The sequence below is a fragment of the Marmota marmota genome, unplaced genomic scaffold (assembly GCF_001458135.2).
Source record: "Marmota marmota marmota unplaced genomic scaffold, marMar, whole genome shotgun sequence".
Taxonomy (NCBI): domain Eukaryota; kingdom Metazoa; phylum Chordata; class Mammalia; order Rodentia; family Sciuridae; genus Marmota; species Marmota marmota.
Window position 1 is genome coordinate 80387433 of NW_026000026.1, and position 21288 is coordinate 80408720.

Consider the following 21288-nt stretch of genomic DNA (forward strand, 5'->3'; position numbering starts at 1 on the left):
TTAGAGCCTCACTAAGTTGTTGAGACAGGCCTCAAACTTCTGATCCTCCTGCCTCAGCCTCTTGAGTTGCTGGGATTATAGGTGTGTACCACCACACCTGGTGTGTATGCACTCTTTGGTGCACATGTAGGAGAATGCCTGGTGGGGAAATATGTGGGACTGAAGGGTTGAAGAGTAGGGTCATTTGCAATTTTGATGGTAATGTTCAGTTGTCCTCCATAAGGACTATGCCTCTGTATACTTCCACCATAGTGAATGAGATCGCTTGTTTCCCCTGGCTCTGGCCAACACAGTGGGTTAAATATTTTCATCTTTGCCAAGAGGAGGGGCGAGAAATTGCAACTTGCTACAGTTCTGTTTTGAACTTCTCTGGAGTAAGGTCATCATTTTTCATTGGTTTTTTTCATCCCTCTGAAAATAAGTTTTCTGGAAACATCTGTTCATGTCTTTTGTCCATTTTTGATTGGGTTAGTCTTTCTTGAATTGTATTAACACTTTGCTGAGGAGATGAGTTCTTTTTTTTTTTTTTTATGTCAGAAGTGTTGCAATGTTTTCTACAGCCTATCACGTGCCTTGTGACTTTGGCCTTGAATTTCCGTGTTGTGCAGAAATTCTTAATTTTTATGCCATCAAATCTATCCACCTATTTTTATGATGTGAATTTTAGTCCGTACTTAGGAAAACGCACTCTGAAATTATTCTTTTTAATTCTCTCATACTTTCCCCATCCTGTCTCTCTCTTTCCCTTATTATTTAAAAATTCTTTATTTGTCTGGAATTTACTTTGTTGTACAGGCCACCCAGTTGTCCCAGTGCCCTTTAAGATCTTATGCTTTCTCCGTCGGTAGGAGATCCGCTTTTAGCACACGCGTGGTCTTTCAAGCGTGTTCCATTGACCTGACAACTAACCATGCCTAGGACCGACCTGCCTTATTACTGCTCTAGTTCAGAATTTTCTGATGATTTCTGCATACATATTCCTCATGAGAGTTTTGGAATCAGCTTCCTAATTCCTCCAAAGCACAGTAGGTATTTTTCTTGGAATCACTTTAAATGAATACCTAATTAGGAGAACAGATAATTTTTCCCAATCTTACAATGGATTCAATTCTTTGCTGGACCATTTTGAAATGTCTGATAGGACAGCTCCTGGTCTTCCTGGGAACAGTCCCAACCTGAACCTGCACCCTTGTTGAGTAGGACCCGGTCATGCTGCTCCCCAGGATCAGGGGACCTTTCTAGAGGCCTGACTGGACAGCTAAAGGGCCGCAGCAGGAGCATCTTGGCCCTCCTTTCCCTGTCCCAGTGGCTGTCTCTCCTCTGTACAGAAATTTGCAGTGCTGTGACTTAATCACAGCTCACTTCCACAGAAGGATCAGGGGATGAATAAACAAGGAAATGCTTCCTTGGGACCTGGTAATCCTCCCTTGAGACCCTTCTTGATTACCAACATCATTGCTGTGAACCCATCAAAGAAAAGCAGGAACCATTTGGCCTGGGCTACATATTTGCAAAAAGACCACAGATTTATACTTTTCACCTCATCATCAATCGAGGTGAATCACAGAAGCACTTTGTGAGAATTGAAAGGAGATACACAAACTGAAATGCATGCACTATAAATTTTATTCAAAACATAAAACTAATTTGTGGATAGCACAACAATATGGTGGGACATTATCATATATAAAGGAACACCTAAAACATTAAATCTATATATTTTATTTATTTTTTTGGTACAGGGTATTGAACCCAGGGTGCTTTACCACTGAGTTACATCCCCAACCCTTTTTATTTTTTAATTTGAGACAGGGTCTCACTAAGTTGCTCAGGGACTCTGTTGAGGCTCACTTTGAACTTGCAATCCTCCTGCCTCAGCCTCCTGAGCAGTTGGGTGGGATTATAGGCATGTGCCACTCTGCCTGGCTCAAGCCTACATATTTTAAGTGACACATAGCTATCACACAAACCATCGATAGAATAGTATTTTTGTTGTTGTTTTATCAAAACTTGAAAGTTATATCACTTTGCCACCCAAATCCTGTATTTTACACTTTTTGTGTACAGAGAAATAAATGATGTGGTTTCTTATATTTTTAGTGCTAAAATAAAGACTAAACCTCTATAATAACTTGTGCTATTTGGTTTGGGAATAACTGCCCCCTCCCCAATATACTGGAGGCCTCCAAAATGGAAGATGTCCCAGATCTTTTAAAAGCAGCAAGATCTACCAATGCAGCCTCCCACCTCACGACCCTAGCTGTCGAGGGTCAGGGCTTAGCCCCGTTTCAACTCACATAACAATTTCCTTTCGCGTCTGCTCCAACATCATGTACTGTGTCCATTCCTGTTCATTTTCATATGTCTTAGACTGATCCACGATCTTCTGGAACATCGTCCTCTTCCTACGAAACACATCAGCTTTTTAAAGGAAGCAAGTCTTAGGTTAAGACATATCTGTGCTGCTAACACTTCTCATTTCAGATGGGGACTGATGAAATCGACACACTTAGCCAAACTAGAACAATGGCTGGGAGTGAAGACAGGCTCTAACTCAGACTGTGCCGATTTGCTATTGGATTTTAGCAAATCTCCTACCCTGGGTCTCAGTTTCCCCATCCACAGGATGAGAGGAATGATAACTCACAGGGCTATAGTGTTGAGCCTGGCACATAATAAAGATCAATTGGAACTATGTTTGTTATTGTTTTCATAATCATTGGTCTTCTTGTTATTAAAGTGAGAAAAAAATACCAACTTGAAATACAGGGCGAGGTCCGTGGCAATGATTGCGATGTCCATCATGTGGATTGCGTGCTCATGCTGTCGGCGGTTGAGGTTTTGAAAGATATTCAGGCTCTAAAGAGAAAACCAGCGGGGAGATGTGAGAAACGATGCTGGCTGTAGTAAGCCACCTCCCAGTGGTCACCTTAGATGGCGGGAGTTCGTGGCAGCCTAGGCCAATGCAAGAAGGCTGCCTGGGTGCGCTCAGGCTTCTTCTGAGATGAGGCCTCAGCCCCGTCCTACCTCATCTCTCAGCAGTGTCTTGCCAAACTCCAAGTGATGTCTTTCCAAGATGGAGGACCCATGGAGCTTGGCCAGTGGGTTCTGGGATCTGAGAGAGAAAGAGAAAGAAAAAGAGGGAGGGAGGTTAAATCAACATAGAAAGGTCAAGATGGAGGTTAAGGACTTTATTATCCAGTCCCAACACCTCTAAATCTGCAAGTAGAACGGCTGAAGTTCAAGATTGAGAAGGATTCTGCACGGGTCCTTGCACAGAGAGACGAGGGAAAATTAGGACCAAACACCAAATCTCTTGGCTCTGTCTTTAGCTTTTCTCCACAAGTGATTCTGACCCTAGTCTGGCTCATGGACTCTTTAGGGAATTTGCTGAGCAGTGTAGACTCTTACCCTCAGAAAAAGTAACAAACGCATATCATACCACACACAGCTACAGAGATTTATGGATCCCCTGAAGCCATCCATTCATCCTGGCACGGGCCATGCTTTGAAGATCAGCAAAGCCCTAGTCCTCCATTCGTAAGGGGAAGCCACTGAATTCCCTCCAGCAGTGTGTTTGTTCATTTTTTAAGTGTAATAAATATTTGTTGAACACTTACTATGTGATGAGCACTACACTCCATACTTGGATTCCCACAGTGTAAACTGTAAACACAATCTTCACCCTTGGAGCAGCGTGGACTACTGAAAAAACTCAGAAGAATGAATCCTAGTGCTTATTAGTGAGTTACAGGCCTCCATTTCTGCATCAGTGTCATGGAGATAACACTAGCCCCTACTCTGTCCAGCCCATGTGGTGATCAGAAGGATCCAATGAGACCAGTTCAAGGACTGTGCTTCAGAGGCAGGCTGGAATATAAGCACTATGAGGACAGGCACTGTGTGTTCTGCTCACCATGGTACTTCCTTTGGCCAGCGTAGTTCACCAACTACATGAGAAGCATTATGAATACACGTGAACAAATGAACATTATCGGTTACTAACATCTTGGCTCAAACTAGGACGGGGAGGAGAGAGTGCGGGAGTTAATGTCCTAGTTTCCTATTGCTGTTGTAACAAACTGCCCCAGACTTAATGTCTGAAAACAGCAAAAATGGATTATCTTTCAGATTTGGAGTTCAGAAGTCTAAAGTAGTCCACAGGGTGGCCTCCTTCTGGAGACCCTAGGGGAGAATCTTCTCTCCTCTCTGACCTTCTGCCTCCCTCTTACAAGAACCCTTTGGACTCTAAGGGGTCCATCTAGACCATTCCTATACCTCAAGTTCCTTTACCACATCAGCCAAGTCCCCCTCCCACCTTTTCTTTTTCCCCCAGCCCTAAGGATTAAATCCAGGTCCTTGCACAAGCTAGACAAGTGCTCTACCACTGACTTCCGACCCTTTAAAAAACTTAATTTTGACCCAGAGTCTCACTAAGTTGCCCAGGCTGGCCTCAAACTTGCAATTCTCCACTGAGTTGCCTCAGTGTCCCAAGTCACTGTGGTAACAGGTGTGAGCCACCGCACCTGGCTGCAAGTCTGTTTTGAATGTAAGTCAACATAACATATTTCCGTGCTCTGGGGTTTGGGATGTGAACGTCTTTAGGAGGCCATTATTCTGTCTATCATAGGAGTAGAGCTGGATCCCAAGGGCAAAAGGAAGTGGGAAGATGTGGACAGTGGGCCTTTTCCTTGGTCACCCAGCCTGAGGACCATAAAGACCTAGGTGATAAATCCTGGGGTGAGGGTTGGGGAGGGGCGGGGAGCCAGTAAGGGCTAACTCACTTCATCTGGTAGAGGTTGTTGGTGCCTCTGTGGTCAATGTCATGGCAGAAGGCAGCAGTGACCATGGCAAGGGCCTCTAGGTCAGTGAAGTATCGCTTCAGCTTTCCTGTCTGGAAGGACAATCAGAGGTACAAGTCACTCCTGTGTTGTGGGGGGCTGGAAGCAGGGCTGAGAGGGCAGATGGGGGGAAAGCCTGGCGCTGACCGACATGGTTCTGACCTTGAGGTGAGCAGAGCTTTACCACAGGCTGAGTTTTCCAGGAAGTTGGACTTTCCATACTGAAACTGGGATGATCCCAGGCAAACAGGGAGAGCTGGCCACTTATTACTAGGTGACCTTAGCTGGGTTCATGCGCCTCTGGGCCTCAGTATCCCAATCTGCACAGTGGGGGTAGAGGATGTTGCTCTGGATGATTTTTGAGAAACTTGGAACCATCAGGTTTCAGGATTTGGAAAGTTTATGAACGTGGCCAGATGGGTAAAGCAAACCTCCCAAACCTGGTCTATTGGTTTAAGCACAGCCCGGAGGAATCCTCCTTTCCTGAGGCTTCTCCACATAGTTAACCCTTGTTCCTGCTGGTGCTGGAGAAGAGGCTGGAGAAGGGTTGGGGAAGGGTTCTGGAGAGGCAATGCTGACTTTGATCCTACGGAATAAACCAGATCTAAGCTGTGTCCTTGTCACCTCTGGCAGTGGCCTGGCTAGAATGCCTACCTCTGGGTTCCAGTACCTGCTCTGACCTGACATTTCCAGCCCTGAAGGGAAAGGAATGAGGACAGGGAATGTGAGCCCAAGCAGACTTGTGTCATGCCCTGCATGGGGAACACTTTCCAATGAAAGATAAAGGGCTGGAACCCTTTGAGCCCAAAGTACTGATACAAATGCATGAAGGTCTGTCCCCCAGAGGGTACAGTAGCACTGTTTGTCACAGCAAAGATTGAAAACAATGTCCACACCCATAATTGGGTGCTGGGTGAAGAAATCATGGTATATTTAAACAACAACAACAACAAAAAAACTTCCCTATCTCTGCACCTGTGGGCTCCACATCTGTGGATTCAACCACCTACAGACGAAAAATATGTATTTTTAAAAATCTGTCTGTACTAAACATATACTAACTTTTTTCTGTAGTTGTTCCCTAAACATTACAACATAATAACTATTTTTAATAGCATTATTTTTTCTTTTCTTTCTCTTTCTTTCTTTCTTGGTACTGAAAATTGAACCCAGGGGCACTTAACCACTGAGCCACATCCCCAGCCCTTTTTATATTTTATTTTCAGACACATTCTCATAAGTTGCTTAGGGCCTTGCTATGTTACTGAGGCTGGCCTGGAACTTGTGATCCTCCTGCCTCAGCCTCCTAAATTGCTGGAATTACAGGCACACACCACTATGTCCAGCCACTTATATTTCCATTTTATTAGGTACTAAATGTGATCTAGAGATGATTTAATGTATATAAGAGGATTGTGCAGCTTATATGGAAATACTATGCCATTATATAAGGGACTTGAGTATCTGCAGATTTTAGTATGTGTGGGGAGGAGAGTCCTAGAAAAAAAAAACCCATGGATATCAAGGATGACTGTTTTATGCAGCTGTAAAATTAAAACATGGATGAACCTTGAAGACATTAAGCCAGAGAGAAAAGAACAAATACTGTGTGATTCCACTACATGAAGGCCTAGAGTAGTCAAATTCATAGAGATAGGAAACAGAATAGGGGCTATCAGGGACTGCAGAATAGAGAGAGTTGCAGTTATTATTTAATGGGTATAGAGTTTGAAATGATGAAAAGTTTTAGTGTACATGTTGTATGACACTGTGAATGTACTTGATATCTCTGAATCATACATGCAAAATTGATTAAAATGGTAAAATTGGTGTGTTGCATATAATAGAAAATGTGTTTTATATGTATGTATTCATATATAATGAAAGAGTATGATTTACCTATAAAATGGAAGAATGTGATAATATACATTTTCAAATGAAAAACAGAATAATATCCCATTGCTTATAAACAAAATAAATGGTGTGCATGTTTCTGTACGTGTGTGTGTGTGTGTGTGTATGCAAGTGTATACAAAAAGAAAATTTGGAAGGACTTGTGCTTTGGTTATCTCCAAATAACAGACCAGGATTGGGATAGACTGCAGCTTCCTTTCATGTTTTATTTGCTTCATTTCTTTATTCTTGGGATTCTTTTATGCATGTACTACTTTTGGAATTCTTAAAAGGCAGTAGAGGATAACAATGCTGTCACTGCCATATGGAGTCTGCATGAGGTTGTCCCACGTGACCTGGGCCCACAGCCCAGGCAGATCCTCTCACCCTGCGGACCAGGCCTGCCCTGCTTACCACCAGCAAGGAGAACATGGTCTGTCCCACGTTGAAGCCGTGCCGCCAGTTGTGGTAGGTGATCTTGCGATAGCCCTTACTCAGGGAGTACATGAACCGCACCAGGGCCTGCGAATACACCCATGTCAGCGAGACAGTGCACACCTGCCCAGGTGCCCAGGGCTCTCCATTGCTAGAAGACACTAGGAGGTGGGAACTAGCAACAGATGCGGAAATGCTATGAAAGCACTTTGCTCCATGCTATGAAGATGTCTGTTGTTGCTAGAAACAAAGTAAGAGAGAATCATCCCCCTTATCCCGCGGGTCGAGCGTCCATCAGTGATTCCCAAATTGTGCTTCAGAGAGCAATTGTCCTCAGAGACACTAACAGGTGCTTCACAGCAGCAGCAGCAAAAAGGGTTCTTTAATCCTGTGGTTCTCCAATTTGCGAGAACATCAAAATTACCTTGGAGGGCTTATTAAAATCGGTTCTAGGGGTGTGTGTGTGTGTGTGTGTGTGTATGTGTGTGTGTGTGTATGAGAGAGAGAGAGAGAGAGAGAGAGAAACTTCTCAGATGGTGCTGATGTACTCTGAAGCAACAGTTTGAGAACCATTACTTAATGAAAGTCTGGGAAACTCTGAAGACCATGCATACCTCCCATCCCACTGTCTTAGCCAGTCCCCATCACCCAGACTCAGTGAACACTCATAAGGAATCCTGCAGGGAAAGAGCCCTGATTAAAATGGATTTAGCCCACGTTTCCCACCCTGGTCAGATATCTATTTATTCCCTGCCTCCAGAACGCAGTGCTCAGAACCCACTGCAAGAAACCAAAGCTCTGAAGATCCCAAGTTCAGAGGAACAGCGTGTCTCTTTTCTAATAAAAAATTCAACCATGCAACATGACGACTGCTTTAAACCCCAAACACCTGAGGGCACACTCTTTTAAAGGTACTTTACAAATGGAGGGATCTTTATTTATTTTTTTCCTAAGCAAGGGGAAAAAAAAAACGGAAAAATCACAGATGTTTGTTTTGATCTCACCTCTTGTGGAATGTGGAATTTCTCCACCACTTTGAGCTCATAATACATCTGTATCCCACATTTCACCAGCTCCAGTTCTGTGAGGGGCAAGTCACTGAAGTGGAATTTATTAATTTCATATTTCTCTACATCTGGCAGCTCTCCCCGCTGAAAAAGGAATGGAGTCAAGGGATTAGGGGATAGGAAGTGTTCCTGGGTCCCCCTGCTACCCACCACCCTGTTTCCATCCTGGGGTCCTGGGAGGATCAGAATAGAGTGGTAGGAACACGCTTTGAAGAGAGTAACGCACACACGCTCAGGAGCACCCTGAGCAGATAACACATCAGGGCCTGTTCTGTGCCAGCTCCTCTTACCAGGATCTCAGTTAGCTCCTCTTCCTCACAGTCCCATGGCTCCTTCCCATACACCTCTCTGGTTTTCTGCCAGCCCCAAAACAGGAGAGAAAAAGAAATGTTATTATATTGAAAACTTGATATGCCTCCACTTTTCCATTTCCATTTTTCCCCTTCCTTCAAAGTCTTTGCATCAGAACCACCCACTCAAAGAAACTGCCATTCAATATTCATTGATGAGCATATTCAAAGTCACGGGATTTGGCGCTATGGAGACCTGCATCCAAATTTGAGCTCTGCATTATCAAATGCATTTGAAGCTCAGTTTCTTCACCTATAAAATGGGGATAATTAAAGCCTTTAACCAGTAAGTTAAAATTTGTGCAATCGGACATTGTAGCACATATAGCACATATCAATTGTGCAAGGTCATTTTTTTTCTAATTTTTATTATTTTTTTTCCAGTACTGGGGATTGAACCCTAGGGTCCTCTACCACTGAGCTACATCCCAATTCTTTCCTTTTATTTTATTTTACTTTTTAATGTGATAGGGTCTTTCTCAGTTGCAAAGGCTAGCTTCTGACTTGTGATCCTCCCACCTCAGTCTCTCCTGTGGTTGGGATGACAGGTATGTACCACCACCTCCAGCCACAGAGTCATTTTTTTAAAAATATGCACAACTGAATTAAATAATGCATGTAAAGCACTTAGCATGGTATGTGGCACATAGTATGCACCAAAATAAAATAATGCTGCTAATATTTTTATTGTTTTAATTACTGACTGAGAGTAAGAAGGATTTGGCCATGATCCTGGCACTTTCTCTCTGGGTGACTTCTCTCTCTGGGCTTATTCCCTAGATGCCAGAGGAGCAGGGAACCTGGACCCAGTTATTTGTTTCTGATTTCTTGGCCCAGAGTAAAATCTGTTAGCTTTCAACTTAGGCTAAACCTCCATACATATCCATCATTTGACTGAAACTTATGAACTGAGTCAAGCTAACCATGAGGAAAATCATCCAAACTGGATATTTTGTCCTCAGAATTTATCAGATATTGGTATTAAATGATCAATTTGTTACATCATTTTCACAGCTTAAGAAACTTTCTTTGAGAATACTGACCTATGTTTTTTTCAACTTGAGAAGGCCTATAAGCCAAGGTCTTGGGAGCTTGGCTGGGCATCATAGCCAATACCACTTGGCTAACTCAGTGTACTATTAAGACCTTGGTCTCTTTAAGACCAAAACCTCAGGAACAATGAATCAACAATTCTCACATACCCTTGAAAGCATTAAGTCCAATTTCCCACTCCAGGGAGCAATGTTCTCTACAGCATCCCTGATACATGCTATCCAATGTCTATGGGGATAACTCTTGTGTTGGGGTGCTCATCACCTCCTGAGACAGCCCATTCATGAGAGAAGTGGAGAATTTATTCATTATTATGATAAAGGTTAAGTGAGACCTATTCACAGTCTAGGTGATTTGGGGACAAGTTCTTTCCACTTTGGGGGCCTTGATTTCTTCATTTTTTACAATAAAGATAGAAATCTTTATCCTGCCCATCTTATGGGACTAATAACTTGAAAGCATCAAAAAAAGAGCCCAAATTGAATTTGCTTTATAAACTGTAAAGTGATAAGGACTCCTTATTCATTATGAACTACTTCTTTGCACACCAAACTCTTCTGTGACTTTCTTGGGTCTTCTGTGAGCTAACCACAGAGTGAGGCTCTGAGAAACTGACCATGGTCCATTGGTCTATATCAGATAAGTCTTCTCATATTAGGGGCTATGATGGTTTATCTTGTCTCCAGTACAAAGTCAACACTGGATTCAGTGAAAAGGGGAGTTTCTAGAGCTCTTAAGCCAGGGTCAGGCCCCAGATTGAGATAACCCTGCAAGGGATACCTGTCTTCAGGCCACAAAGAGCTGTTAGTACGCACCACCTTCTGGGGACTCATCCATCCGTCATCTGAGGGCTGCCACATCTCTGTGCTAAGCTGGAGAGACATGACTGAGCAAACTCACACCCAAGCTGTGCCTTTGTGGACTTCAAGTCTCACTTCAACTCTGCTAGTCTTTACTAAGGTGAAATCAAGTAAAGAATATTACGCACCAAGATTTTCTGAATTTCTTCATTGTCACACTTTACATGATATTTTACAATGTCTTGGAAAATATCCTTCCGATTTTCAAGTTTGTTCATAGACTCATAGGTGTCAGGATTCAAGACAGACCAGCCCAGGAATTGAGTCAAAGACTGAAAAGAAAGAAAGGAAGAATCAGAGACAGAACACCCAGCTTTGATCCTGACTCTTAGAGCAAGACTCCCTGGGACTCTCTTTACTCAGCTATAACAGGGGTTGTGCACGGCCCACAATGCAGAGCTGTTGTGAGGACAAGGTAAAACAATGGTGTGAATGCGCCTTCTTAAAGCACTAACAGACATTAAGCATCATTTTTATGTGTAAGAGCTTCACAAAAAGGGACTCTTCTTTGCCACATGGGGACAAGGACTATGTGCAAACTCTGTACTTTCTGCTCAATTTCTCTATGGACCTAAAACTACTCTAAAATATGGTATTTAAAAGCAGAATATGGATCTCTCTGATGACACGTGGGGCAGAAGCGAGAGTGAAGAAGGTGGTGGTCGAGGCTGCCTCAGGTGGCCTTCCTGTCGCAATGTGCAGCTCTGAAAGCCACACCTGGCCGCAAGCAGACTCCGAATCCCAGCTGCAAGGACCTCCCAGCACGCCATACCTCCATGAGGGTCTCGTCCATTTCATCAAAGGGCTTCCCATCTTTGCGATTGTAGAACGTGGCCACCCCAACAATTTCTTCCTTCTTGTTCACAATCGGCATTGAAAGGACATTTTTGATCATCCATCCAGAATCATCCAGAGGCTCTTTCTAAAGAGAGGGGCAGATCTTAGGTTCTCTTCTGGGTCTGGGCTGTATAGGCAGCTGTGATGGACTCTGGGCTGTGGTGTGACCCTGATTGGCTGAGAGGGGTTGGCAAGAGGGTGGAGCTTGTTGGATTTTGTATGGATTTAGTATCAGCCACAGAAGCCTGAGCAAACAGCCCATCTGGTGGAGTGCCTGATACAAAACCAGGTAGCCACGTTGTCTCTGTCCCTATGATCTCAGGGCTGTAGGTGCCTGGCAGTGGACTGTGTACCAGGGATACAGTAATGTGCAGAAACATGCCAGGGAGTGTAGTTCTCTTTCATATATAGGAGAAAACCACAGGGCACTGGCTGGCTTCAGAGAACAATTCTGGGTCAGTTGTGGCTGCGCACGCCTGTGATCCCACTTGGAAGGCTGAGGCAGGAGGATCACAAGTACAAGGCCAGTCTCAGCAACTTAGTAAGACCCTGCCTCAAAACAAAAAAAAATAAATAGCTCTGGGGGTATGGCTCAGTGGTAAAGAGCCGCTGGGTTCAACCCCCAGCACTGAAAAAACAAATGCTGGTGGTTTTCATAATTTTGAATGAATCACCTGGCTATATTCTCTAACTCTTTGCCCTTGGCCTGACTTTCTGTGTAATTTTGGCTTGGAATTTTATTTCCTTAGGCCTTGATTTTCCTACCTACAGATGGGGAAGAGTGTGTGCCTTGCTAAGCAATGAGGTTCTTGGTCAGCTGAGGATGCCTGTGGGGAGCCTTGCTTTCATCATTATCAAACAGAGATAACGTGACTCATTTCTAGATTCTATTTTCACTGATTCATCAATATTTACAATGTACAAGAAACCAAGCTACCAGCTGGGGAAACCAAGGCAAGTAAGGCAGATGTTCCTCAGGTGGCTCATCTTCCATAAAGTAAACCAGCAATGTCACTGCAGTGTGGTATTTTATGGTCCCCTAGGAGCCAGAGGAAAGACAGAAGTCAAGGAAGTAGGTATCTTTCCTGGAGTAGGTATCTTCCATTTCTGAATTGTCAAGATTCTTAAGGTGGTGAGATGATACTTGTTATTTGTATTTGAATAAACTGGAAAGTTAAAAAAAAAAGCACAGATTTTTCTTGAGTGATTTTTATCTCCTTCTTAATTGTGTCCTGATTGCTAATGATTTGTTTTTCTTATGGTTGGCATGCTCAACCCAAAGAACATTGACAAGACATCTAGAGCTGAGGATGTCAAGAAAGGTAAGAACCAACCCTTCCTTGATCAAAGAAAGCCAATATTATACTGGCAGAAATTAGTCCAAGGCAAAACTAAGGATAATAAAAGATGAAATAAGGGGAAAATAGTAAGAGAGACGAACTCTCCTTTGGTATGCCCTTCCAGGCCCTGTACGATCTGTTTTTTATCCACTTCTCTAGAATCGGCTCCTGCCACACCTTCTCAGTCTCTCACTCAGCAAGTCTCTCACTTGCTGGCCAACGCTATCCCTTCCAGTTATCCGTCTCTTTGCTGCAGCCTTCTCCCCTCTCCTTACTCACAAATAATTTCCTCAAGGACATGTTCCTTGATTTCTCTCAGGTCAGGTCAGGGCTCCTGAGAGTTCCTCTCCACATTCTCTATCCTCTATCTTCCTTCCTTCCTTCCTTTTTTGGTACTGGGGATTGAAGCCATGGGTGCTTAACCACTGAGCCACATCCCCAGCCCTTTTTTAATATTTTATTTAGAGACAGGGTCTCACCAAGTTGCTAAGTGCTTCACTAGGTTGCTGAGGGTGTCTTTGAACTCATGATCCTCCTGCCTCAGCCTCCCGAGCTGCTGGGATTACAAGCCTGTGCCATTGCACCAGGCTAGCCCCTACATTTCTACTGACCATTACTCAGGTGTCTCTCTTATGAGCCCCACGAAGACAACCACCAGGTCTCTCTGTTCCACTATGGTAGCCAGAGTAGATTGTGCCAAAGCCTGGCCCAGAAGATGGCTTCCACCAGCATGTCTTACATGATAAAAGCCAAAGCCGAATGGAATTCTAAACGATATTCCATGCACTTTTCAAAAAGAAATTATACACAGCCACAAAAATCAGAATAAAACTTCATAGAAGTGGTAGCATTTGAGATTGTTACTGAAGGACATGGGGAATTTGGACAGGAGAGGGTGGTGGCTGAGAGAACAGCATAAGTGAAGGTCCTGAGGCCAGAAGGCAAAGAGTGCGAGTGTTGAAATAGAACAAGACCTTGGAATTGGCCCAGCCAGCTCCCTCCCCACCTCCACTGGCACATGGCTTTTTTCCATCCTGGTTTCACTCCATTTAGATGGCTTCCCAAGGAAGCAGGTGGATTCGAATGGAGAAGGAAGTCATGTGACTAAGAGAACAAATCCAAAACGACTTACCTGAAATGCAAAAAGGTCCTCGGCAGGTGCATTCATGATATTGCAAATCTAAAAGCAGTGGAGGGAAGAGGGACTGCCATTAGCCCCGAGGGGCACCTGGTAAAGGGCCTGCTCTTTTCACAAACACCATGTCCTTGCCAACAGCATTCACATTTTTTTTCACAGGTAGCTACACCGGAGATCCTTTTGGATTATTAAGAGAGGATACTGGAAAGAAAAGTCCCCTTGTAAACCTTACTTCTCAGGATTGTCTCCACCTCGAATTATTTCTAAACTTTGCAAAAATTAAGGGTACAAGCTGCCGTACCCTTAATTTCAAGCTTCCAGTCTGAGAGTGCTGCCATCATTTTGCCGTTCCTCTTTTGTTGAGCATTTGGGTTGTATCCAGGTTGCTTTTTCTAATCTGAAACAGTGCTATGCAAAACATATTTGATTCATGTACATTTGGGGTTCTGTTTTGCTTTCTTGGGCAGGAAGGCATTTTTCCTTGGGGTAGAAACCTCAAAGTAGAACAAGAAATGGCAGGTGTTGTAATTTGGCTTCTACATTGCTAGATTTCTCCTCCAAAAAGATGAGAATAGAAAAGGAACCAAATGACACTTATCTGATCCCTCCTGCGGCTGGCCGCCTTTGCAGTTGGGTAGTATACATACTGCACCTGCTGAGGGGCGGCTGGCCCTGAGATCCAGCCTGGGCTCTGCTGGCAGAGCCATGCTCCTGACCTCGCTGTAGTCTTCCCTTGAGAAGAGGGCCTGCTTTTACTTCTCAAAAGGCTACTACATGGGCTTGCAGCAACCCTGCCCGTCAACACAGACGTGGACTGTCTGGTGTCAGAGGCTGAGCTGCCCAGATCCTGTCCAAGGACTGCCTACTCACTCTATCATCCTCCTACCTCTCCTTGGACCTGGTCCGTCCATTCCCATTGTTCTCTCCTGGTCAGCAACCTCTCCGAGGGCCCTTTTCCCTCAGCCCATGAGCCAGCTTGGGTATCTCCCATCCTCAAAATGCTTCCCTCACACAGCGTGGTCTCCATAGCAACCACCCACAGGTACTCTCCCTTTTTCTCTTGCCTTCTCTACCTTTTACTGCACACCACTTCTCAGTGGACCACATGCTAGTTTCTGCCTCCACTTTGCCACCAAATTTGCTTTTATCTGGGCCACCAAGACCTCTTAATTGACAAATATGATGGGGCCTTCAGTTCTTGTCTCACCAGATCACTGTGCTGCATTTGGTCTATCTGCCTGTCTTTCTTTCTCTTTTCCTTTTTTTTTTTTCTTTCTGCATTGGGGTCTGAATCCATGTGCTCATGTGGGGCAAGTGCTGTACCACTGAGCTACATCCCCAGCCCTTTTTATTTTAGACAGAGTCTCACTGTGGAGAGAAGTGATTTGAACCCTGGTCCCTGATTCCCTTATGGCTGCATTTGCTCTGGGAGCTGACTGTGCAAAAGTGCAGGTCAAGATTCCCCAGTTGCTATGGTAATGCCGGCCAGGGGTGGCTATGTGCAAAGGTGTGTGGCTCTAACAGTCAGAACCTTGGATTCAGACACCAACTCCCGGGGGTAGAGAATTCTGGGCATAACAAGATGACCTCTATGTCTCCCAAGTTTCGCTGCATCCTTCAGACTACCTGCTCTGCTAAAACTGTCTCACAAATAACCTTCTGATGACAAAACCTGTATAATAAATGTGCTGAGCTAGCTCTGGTGTCAAACAAGCCTCACCAGGCCATGGCTTAAACCACCTGGCCCCAGATTTTTCTCTATGTGTGTCTGTTTGTCTTTTCTTCATCCTCTCATCATCCCTCCAGTGTCTGAATTAACTGCCCAGACTGGCCTTGAACTCGGAATCCTCCTGCCTCAGCCTCCGAGTAGCTGGGAGGATGGATGTGCACCACCACACCTGGCTGGTCTCTCTCCTTGTTGAAACTTTCTACTTCTTTGGTTTCCATGACTGCCTCTCCTGGGTCTGCAAACACCTCTGAATTCTCCTCCTGCTTCCCCCCTTTACATATACCCCTTTCTCCACCTGCTCTGGAAATTCTGAAATCCTCCAATATTGCACCCTGGGAACCCACTGCTCCTCACATCTCCCTGGGTGACTTTGTCAACACCATAGTTTCAAATACTACCTGGTCCTGATAGCTTCCTAATCCACCCCTCCTCTCTCTCCATAGCATGGGGACTGTACTTTCATCTACCTGCTGATCACTTGCTCCTGAAGAATGTCTCAATCTCACCTTGTTTAAAGCTGACCTCCTCATCTTACATCCAAACCTGATGGCAGCACTCTCAGTCTGGAAGCTTAAAATGAGCTCTGACTCTTCTCTCTTCCATCCTCTCTGCTCCCCACCAAGGCTAAGTCCTGCTAGTTTTGCCCTCTGGATATCAGGTCAGCCTCTTATCTCCTTTTCATCTTGTCTTTGTTGAATATTGTATTAAAATAGAACATCTATGTGGTGCCTCATTGTAGCACTACGTAGATGGCCATGGGCAGTGATGACAGTATTCTTCACAGTGACTGCATTTGTTGACATTCTCATCATCCCTTACTTGAATCATGCACTGGTCACTCTGCCTCCAGTCCTAGTTCTTCTGATCCATTTTCTATGGACCTGCCAGCATTATCCTGCTAAAATGAAAAGCAGGGCTGGGGAGGTAGTTTAGCGGCACAGCACTTGCCTAGCATGCACCAAGCCCTGGGTTCAACCTCTGGTATTGCAAACAACAACAATAAGACCCAAACAAATAAGATGAAAAGCATCTGTACTGGTCTCCTGCTTTAAAAGCCATCACCTGTAGATTCAAGTCCTACCCTTTGGACATGGCATCCAAAGCCTTATCTGGCCCCCTCTCTCCCTGTCTTGCTGTCTTAAACTTAACACAGCAGCAACACTAAACTGCACACAGTGTGCTGCTCCAAACTCCTATGCCCATGTTGCTTGTCCATAGTTTGGATATGGATTGAAAAGCCAATATACTAAAGGCTCTGCCCCCAACTCAGGGATCTTAGGAAGTGATGGAAACTACTGGGAAGAGGTGGGACCTAAGTGAGAGGTCTTACGGACATTGGAGGGCATGTCCTTGAAGGGGATTGTGGGACCCACCGCTCCTCTTTCTCTTCTTTGCCTCCTGGCCATGAGGTGAGCAGCTTAGCTCCACCTTAAGCTTTCCACCATGATGTATCACCAGAGGCCCCAAGGCAACAAAGCCAACCAACCACGGGCTGAAACCAAAATAAAACTCTCCTTTTTATAAGCTGATTATCTCAGGGTTTTGTTACAATAATGGAGAGTTGACTGACACCCATGAGGTTTCTTCTACCTGGAATCCTGTTTCCTGCCCCCACCTGCCTAAGAACTAATGATTTCAAATTCAACTCAGACCAACTGCTGGGAGCCATTAGCCAAGTAGGTATGACAATTTCCTTGCCAGCGTACCCCATGTTGCAGTGACATTGAATGTAGGTGACCTTGCTCAAGGACCAAGGCGGATTAGGGCGTTCCCGGTTTAGGTTCCAGGTTTAAGGTTTAAGATTATTCCTGCTGGAAATAGGGCGTATCCTGCTGCCTGAGTTCCCCTTGAGTTCTCACGGGATTCAGACAGTATATTTTGGGAGACAGAAGCCCAGTGGAGGTGGATTTGGGCAGAGAACGTGGATTTGGGCAGAGAACGTGGATTTCCCCAGAACGTGTTTGTAGACGGCTGGTGTGAGTTCGGGAATAAAGAGTTGCTGTTTGAATCTACAAGCTGTGTGGTGGCTCGTGATTGTGTGCCCAGCCAGACTGCGGCAACCAACACACTCTAGGAAATGAAGACTGGTTTATGAGTCCCCTATTCTGTATCCTCTATCATGGCTTTATCACATCGCAGTATAAATATCTGTTAATAAAGGCATCTCATCATTCGATTATGAGTTTCAGAAGAGAAACAGTACATCATGGTCCATCTACCTTTACATCCTCAGAGCCTATGACAGTGTCTGTAATAGAAAATGCTCAATAAATAAACACCTTGCCACAGGGGCACCATTGTGTAGTATGTTCTGGGGAAAGGATATAGGCGTGACCAGGACCAAATATGGGGGTGATGTGCAGCAGACATGACCCTAATCTCGGGCGCAGGAGACACCACTGCTTCACCCTTGGCCTTAGTGAATGGGGCAAGGTGGGAGGTAAAGCTCTGGAGCTCTGCTTTGTGTGACATGGCTGGAAACAATGGGGATGGGAGGTGGACAATGGCAATTAAGTCTGACATGAGATTGAGACTTAGTCCCTGGGGAGCCTGGTAGACCACCCAGTCATGACTTTGTCCCTGACACATTTGTCAGTGACCATCTTTTCACCTAAAGATTATTTCTCTGCGTTTCATATTTGCCCAAATGTCAATTCTCTGTTTATCTCTAGGGACCTTCTATCGAGTAAATTGAAAAACAAGAGACTCGGGCTTTGGAGATCCACACTTCCCCCCATTTTTTCCACTTGCTGCATCTGAAATCCCTTCATTCTTTCATCTCAATCAAACTTTTCCCCTTTTCAAGTTGTGTTACTTACCAGACCATTTTGGGCAACATAAGTGGGGAGACCACTTACTAAAGCCCAGTGGTCAGGAGGTGGAGTCCTGTAAAGACAAATGGTGAAATTCAATGTAGGGACTTTTGGGGACCGAAGAAAAGTGACAACATCCATTTCACAGATTATTATTGACTGCTGAGCAAAAACACAAACCATTACTTTCCTCATGGAGTTAGTAGCTTCATACTATATAGAGAGTTGAAAATTCATCTACAGTGAGCTCCTGCCAGGCACTAGTGACTAAGCTAAATGCTTTATATTTGGTGGAGATAATAATAATATTATAATTTTTGGTACTATAGTTATGTGTCATAAATGATGATGTTTTGGTAACAGTGGACCACACATATGAACAAAGTCCCATAAGATCATATCATCTAGTGATGTCATAGCCATCTTACTTTGTGTAAGCACACTCTATGATGTTCACACCATGACAAAATTGCCCAGCATTTCTCAAAACGTGTCCCCTTCCTAGCTGCGTGCAGTGGTACACACCTGTAACCCCAGCAACTTAGGAGGCTAAGGCAGAAAGATTGCAAGTTTAAGGATGGGCTCCGGAACTTAGAGAGAGGCTATTTCAAAATAAAAAATGAGAAAGGCTGGGAATGTGGCTCAGTGGTAGTGCACACCTGGGTTTAATCTCCAGTACAATAAGCAACTAATTAACTTAATCAATGTGTCCCCTTTCTTAAGTGATGCATAATTTCATTACTTTTTGATTGTTTATTGGGAGAAAAATATGCAGAGAAAAATGCATTAAAATTCATTGAGCATTAGAATACGAATACATATGAAGCCATATAGATGTCAAGAACAGCATTCTCAGCACCTTGGAGATCCCTGACATGCCCCTCCCAATCATAGCCTTCTCCCTAACCCCAAACGTAATAATTATTCTAGTATGATCATTACACTCTTGCTTTTCTGTAGTTGTACCACCTAAGTATGATGTCTTATACCTTCTAATTTGATTTTGCCTGTTTTCCAACTTCATTTAGATAGAATTACACAATGTATAATTATTTTATTCTATCTGGATCCTTCTCCTTTTCATTTATCTTCTTCTTTTGCAGAACTGGGAATTGAATCCAGGGGCCTCTACCACTGAGCTACACCCCTAGTCCTTCATATTTTCTATTTTAAGTCACCCCTAGTCCTTCATATTTTCTATTTTAAGACAAGTTGCCTAGACTGGCCTTGAACTTGTAATTCTCCTGCCACCACACCTGGTTGGCTTCTTTTTCATATTGCTATAATTCATTCATTTTATTGACATGCAATTTCCCCATGCAGAACAATAGAACAATTTATCCATTCAAGGGTTGATGGGCATCTCCTCTGCCAATGTAAACAGATAATGTGAACAGTGCCTCTAGGAACACTCCAATAAGTATATGCTCTCAATTTTATATGGCATATTCCTAGGAGTAGAAATACTGGGTCATAAGATGTTCATATCTCAGCTGGGTATGGTGGTGCATGCCTGTAATCTCAGTGATGTGGGAAGCTGAGGCAGGAGGTCACAAATTTGAAGGTAGTCTTGACAACTTAGTAAGACCCTATAGCAAAATAAAAATAAAAAGAGCTAGGGAGGCAGCTCAGTGGCAGAGTACACCTGGGTTCAATCCCCAGGATTGGAAAAAAAAAAATGTGCATCTCTTCAAAGGTCAAACTGCTTTCCAAAGTAATTGACACTCCCATCAGGGGGAGTTACCTTTGCTCTAAGTCTCTGCCAGTACTTAGTATTTCCATGCTTTTTAATCATAACCCTTCTGGTGGATTCTAATGGTGACACATTGTGGTTCTCTTTTTCATTCCTCTGCAAAATTAATGAAATGGAGTCTCTTCTATAAATGTATTTGTCACTGTGCTGGGGGATTAGCTCAGTGGTAGGGCACTTGCCCTACGTGCTAAGCGAGCGGTCTACTGCTGAGCCACAACCCCAGCCCATTACTGATTATTTTTTGTTTGTGTTTGTGCTTTCTGAGATACGAGGGATTGAACCCACAGATGCTTTGTTACTGAGCTACATCTCCAGTCTTTTTTCTTGAGACAGGGTCTCATTAAGTTGCTGAGGCAGACCTTGAACTTGCCATCCTCCCACCTTAACCCCCAGCTACTGGGATTACAGGTGTGCACCACCGCATCCAGATTCTGATTAATTTTTTGTAATTGGACTTTCATATTTTTATTATGAGCAAAGGACATTCCCAGTATGATTTCAATCTTTTGAAAGTTATTAAGGTTTGCTTTATGGATCAGTATATAAGCAAATATTATAAACATTGCCTATATGCTTGAAAAAAAACTGAGTGTTCTATACTTTGGGAGGTTGGGAGCAATGTTCTCTATAGATGCATTAGGTTATGTTTGCTATCTGTGCTACGCAGATATTGTATACTCTGTCCTACTCTCCTCCTAGTGACTAGTGAACCTGTGTTTGTCTATATATTCTTGTATTTTGGCCAGTTTTTGCTTTATATTTTTTAGATATATGCAAATTTAGAAGTATAATGTCTTCCTGTATGATCAAAGTGGATTGATCCCTTTATTATTAAGAAGGGACTATCTGGGTGCAGGTTGTGGCTCAGGGGTAGAGCACTTGCCTAGCATGTGTGAGGCATTGGGTTCAATCCTCGGCACCACATATAAATAAATAAAATAAAGGTATTGTGTTCGTCTACAACTAATATTTTTAAAAAGGGACTACCTTTATCTCTATTAATGTTATTCAGTATAACATCTTTTTAAATTTCATATTAAATAGTTTCACCAGAGCTGAAGTGCAGCTCAGTGGTAAGGGCATGCTTAGTGTATGCACAAGTCCCTGGGTTCAATTCCTAGCACTAAAAAAAAAAAAAAGCATAATATAGTTATGCCAGTTTTCTTTTGGTTAGCATTC

General features: G+C 43.7%; 1 protein-coding gene across 2 annotated transcripts in view; it reads right to left on the reverse strand.

The window, feature by feature from the left end:
* Nucleotides 1–21288, reverse strand: part of Pde6a (phosphodiesterase 6A) — a 72686-nt gene that overhangs the window by 17234 nt on the left and 34164 nt on the right. Inside the window, exons 7-17 of one of the 2 annotated variants that reach the window (XM_015486083.2) lie at nucleotides 18363–18429; nucleotides 13809–13856; nucleotides 11272–11421; nucleotides 10628–10771; nucleotides 8527–8592; nucleotides 8174–8320; nucleotides 7149–7256; nucleotides 4785–4894; nucleotides 3028–3115; nucleotides 2759–2859; nucleotides 2298–2405 (exon numbers count right to left, since the gene is read on the reverse strand). In XM_015486083.2, coding sequence (XP_015341569.1) covers nucleotides 2298–2405; nucleotides 2759–2859; nucleotides 3028–3115; nucleotides 4785–4894; nucleotides 7149–7256; nucleotides 8174–8320; nucleotides 8527–8592; nucleotides 10628–10771; nucleotides 11272–11421; nucleotides 13809–13856; nucleotides 18363–18429 — 1137 coding nt within the window. Of the gene's footprint in view, nucleotides 1–2297; nucleotides 2406–2758; nucleotides 2860–3027; nucleotides 3116–4784; nucleotides 4895–7148; nucleotides 7257–8173; nucleotides 8321–8517; nucleotides 8593–10627; nucleotides 10772–11271; nucleotides 11422–13808; nucleotides 13857–18362; nucleotides 18430–21288 lie in introns of both variants that reach the window. The other variant, XM_015486088.2, reaches the window with a different exon arrangement.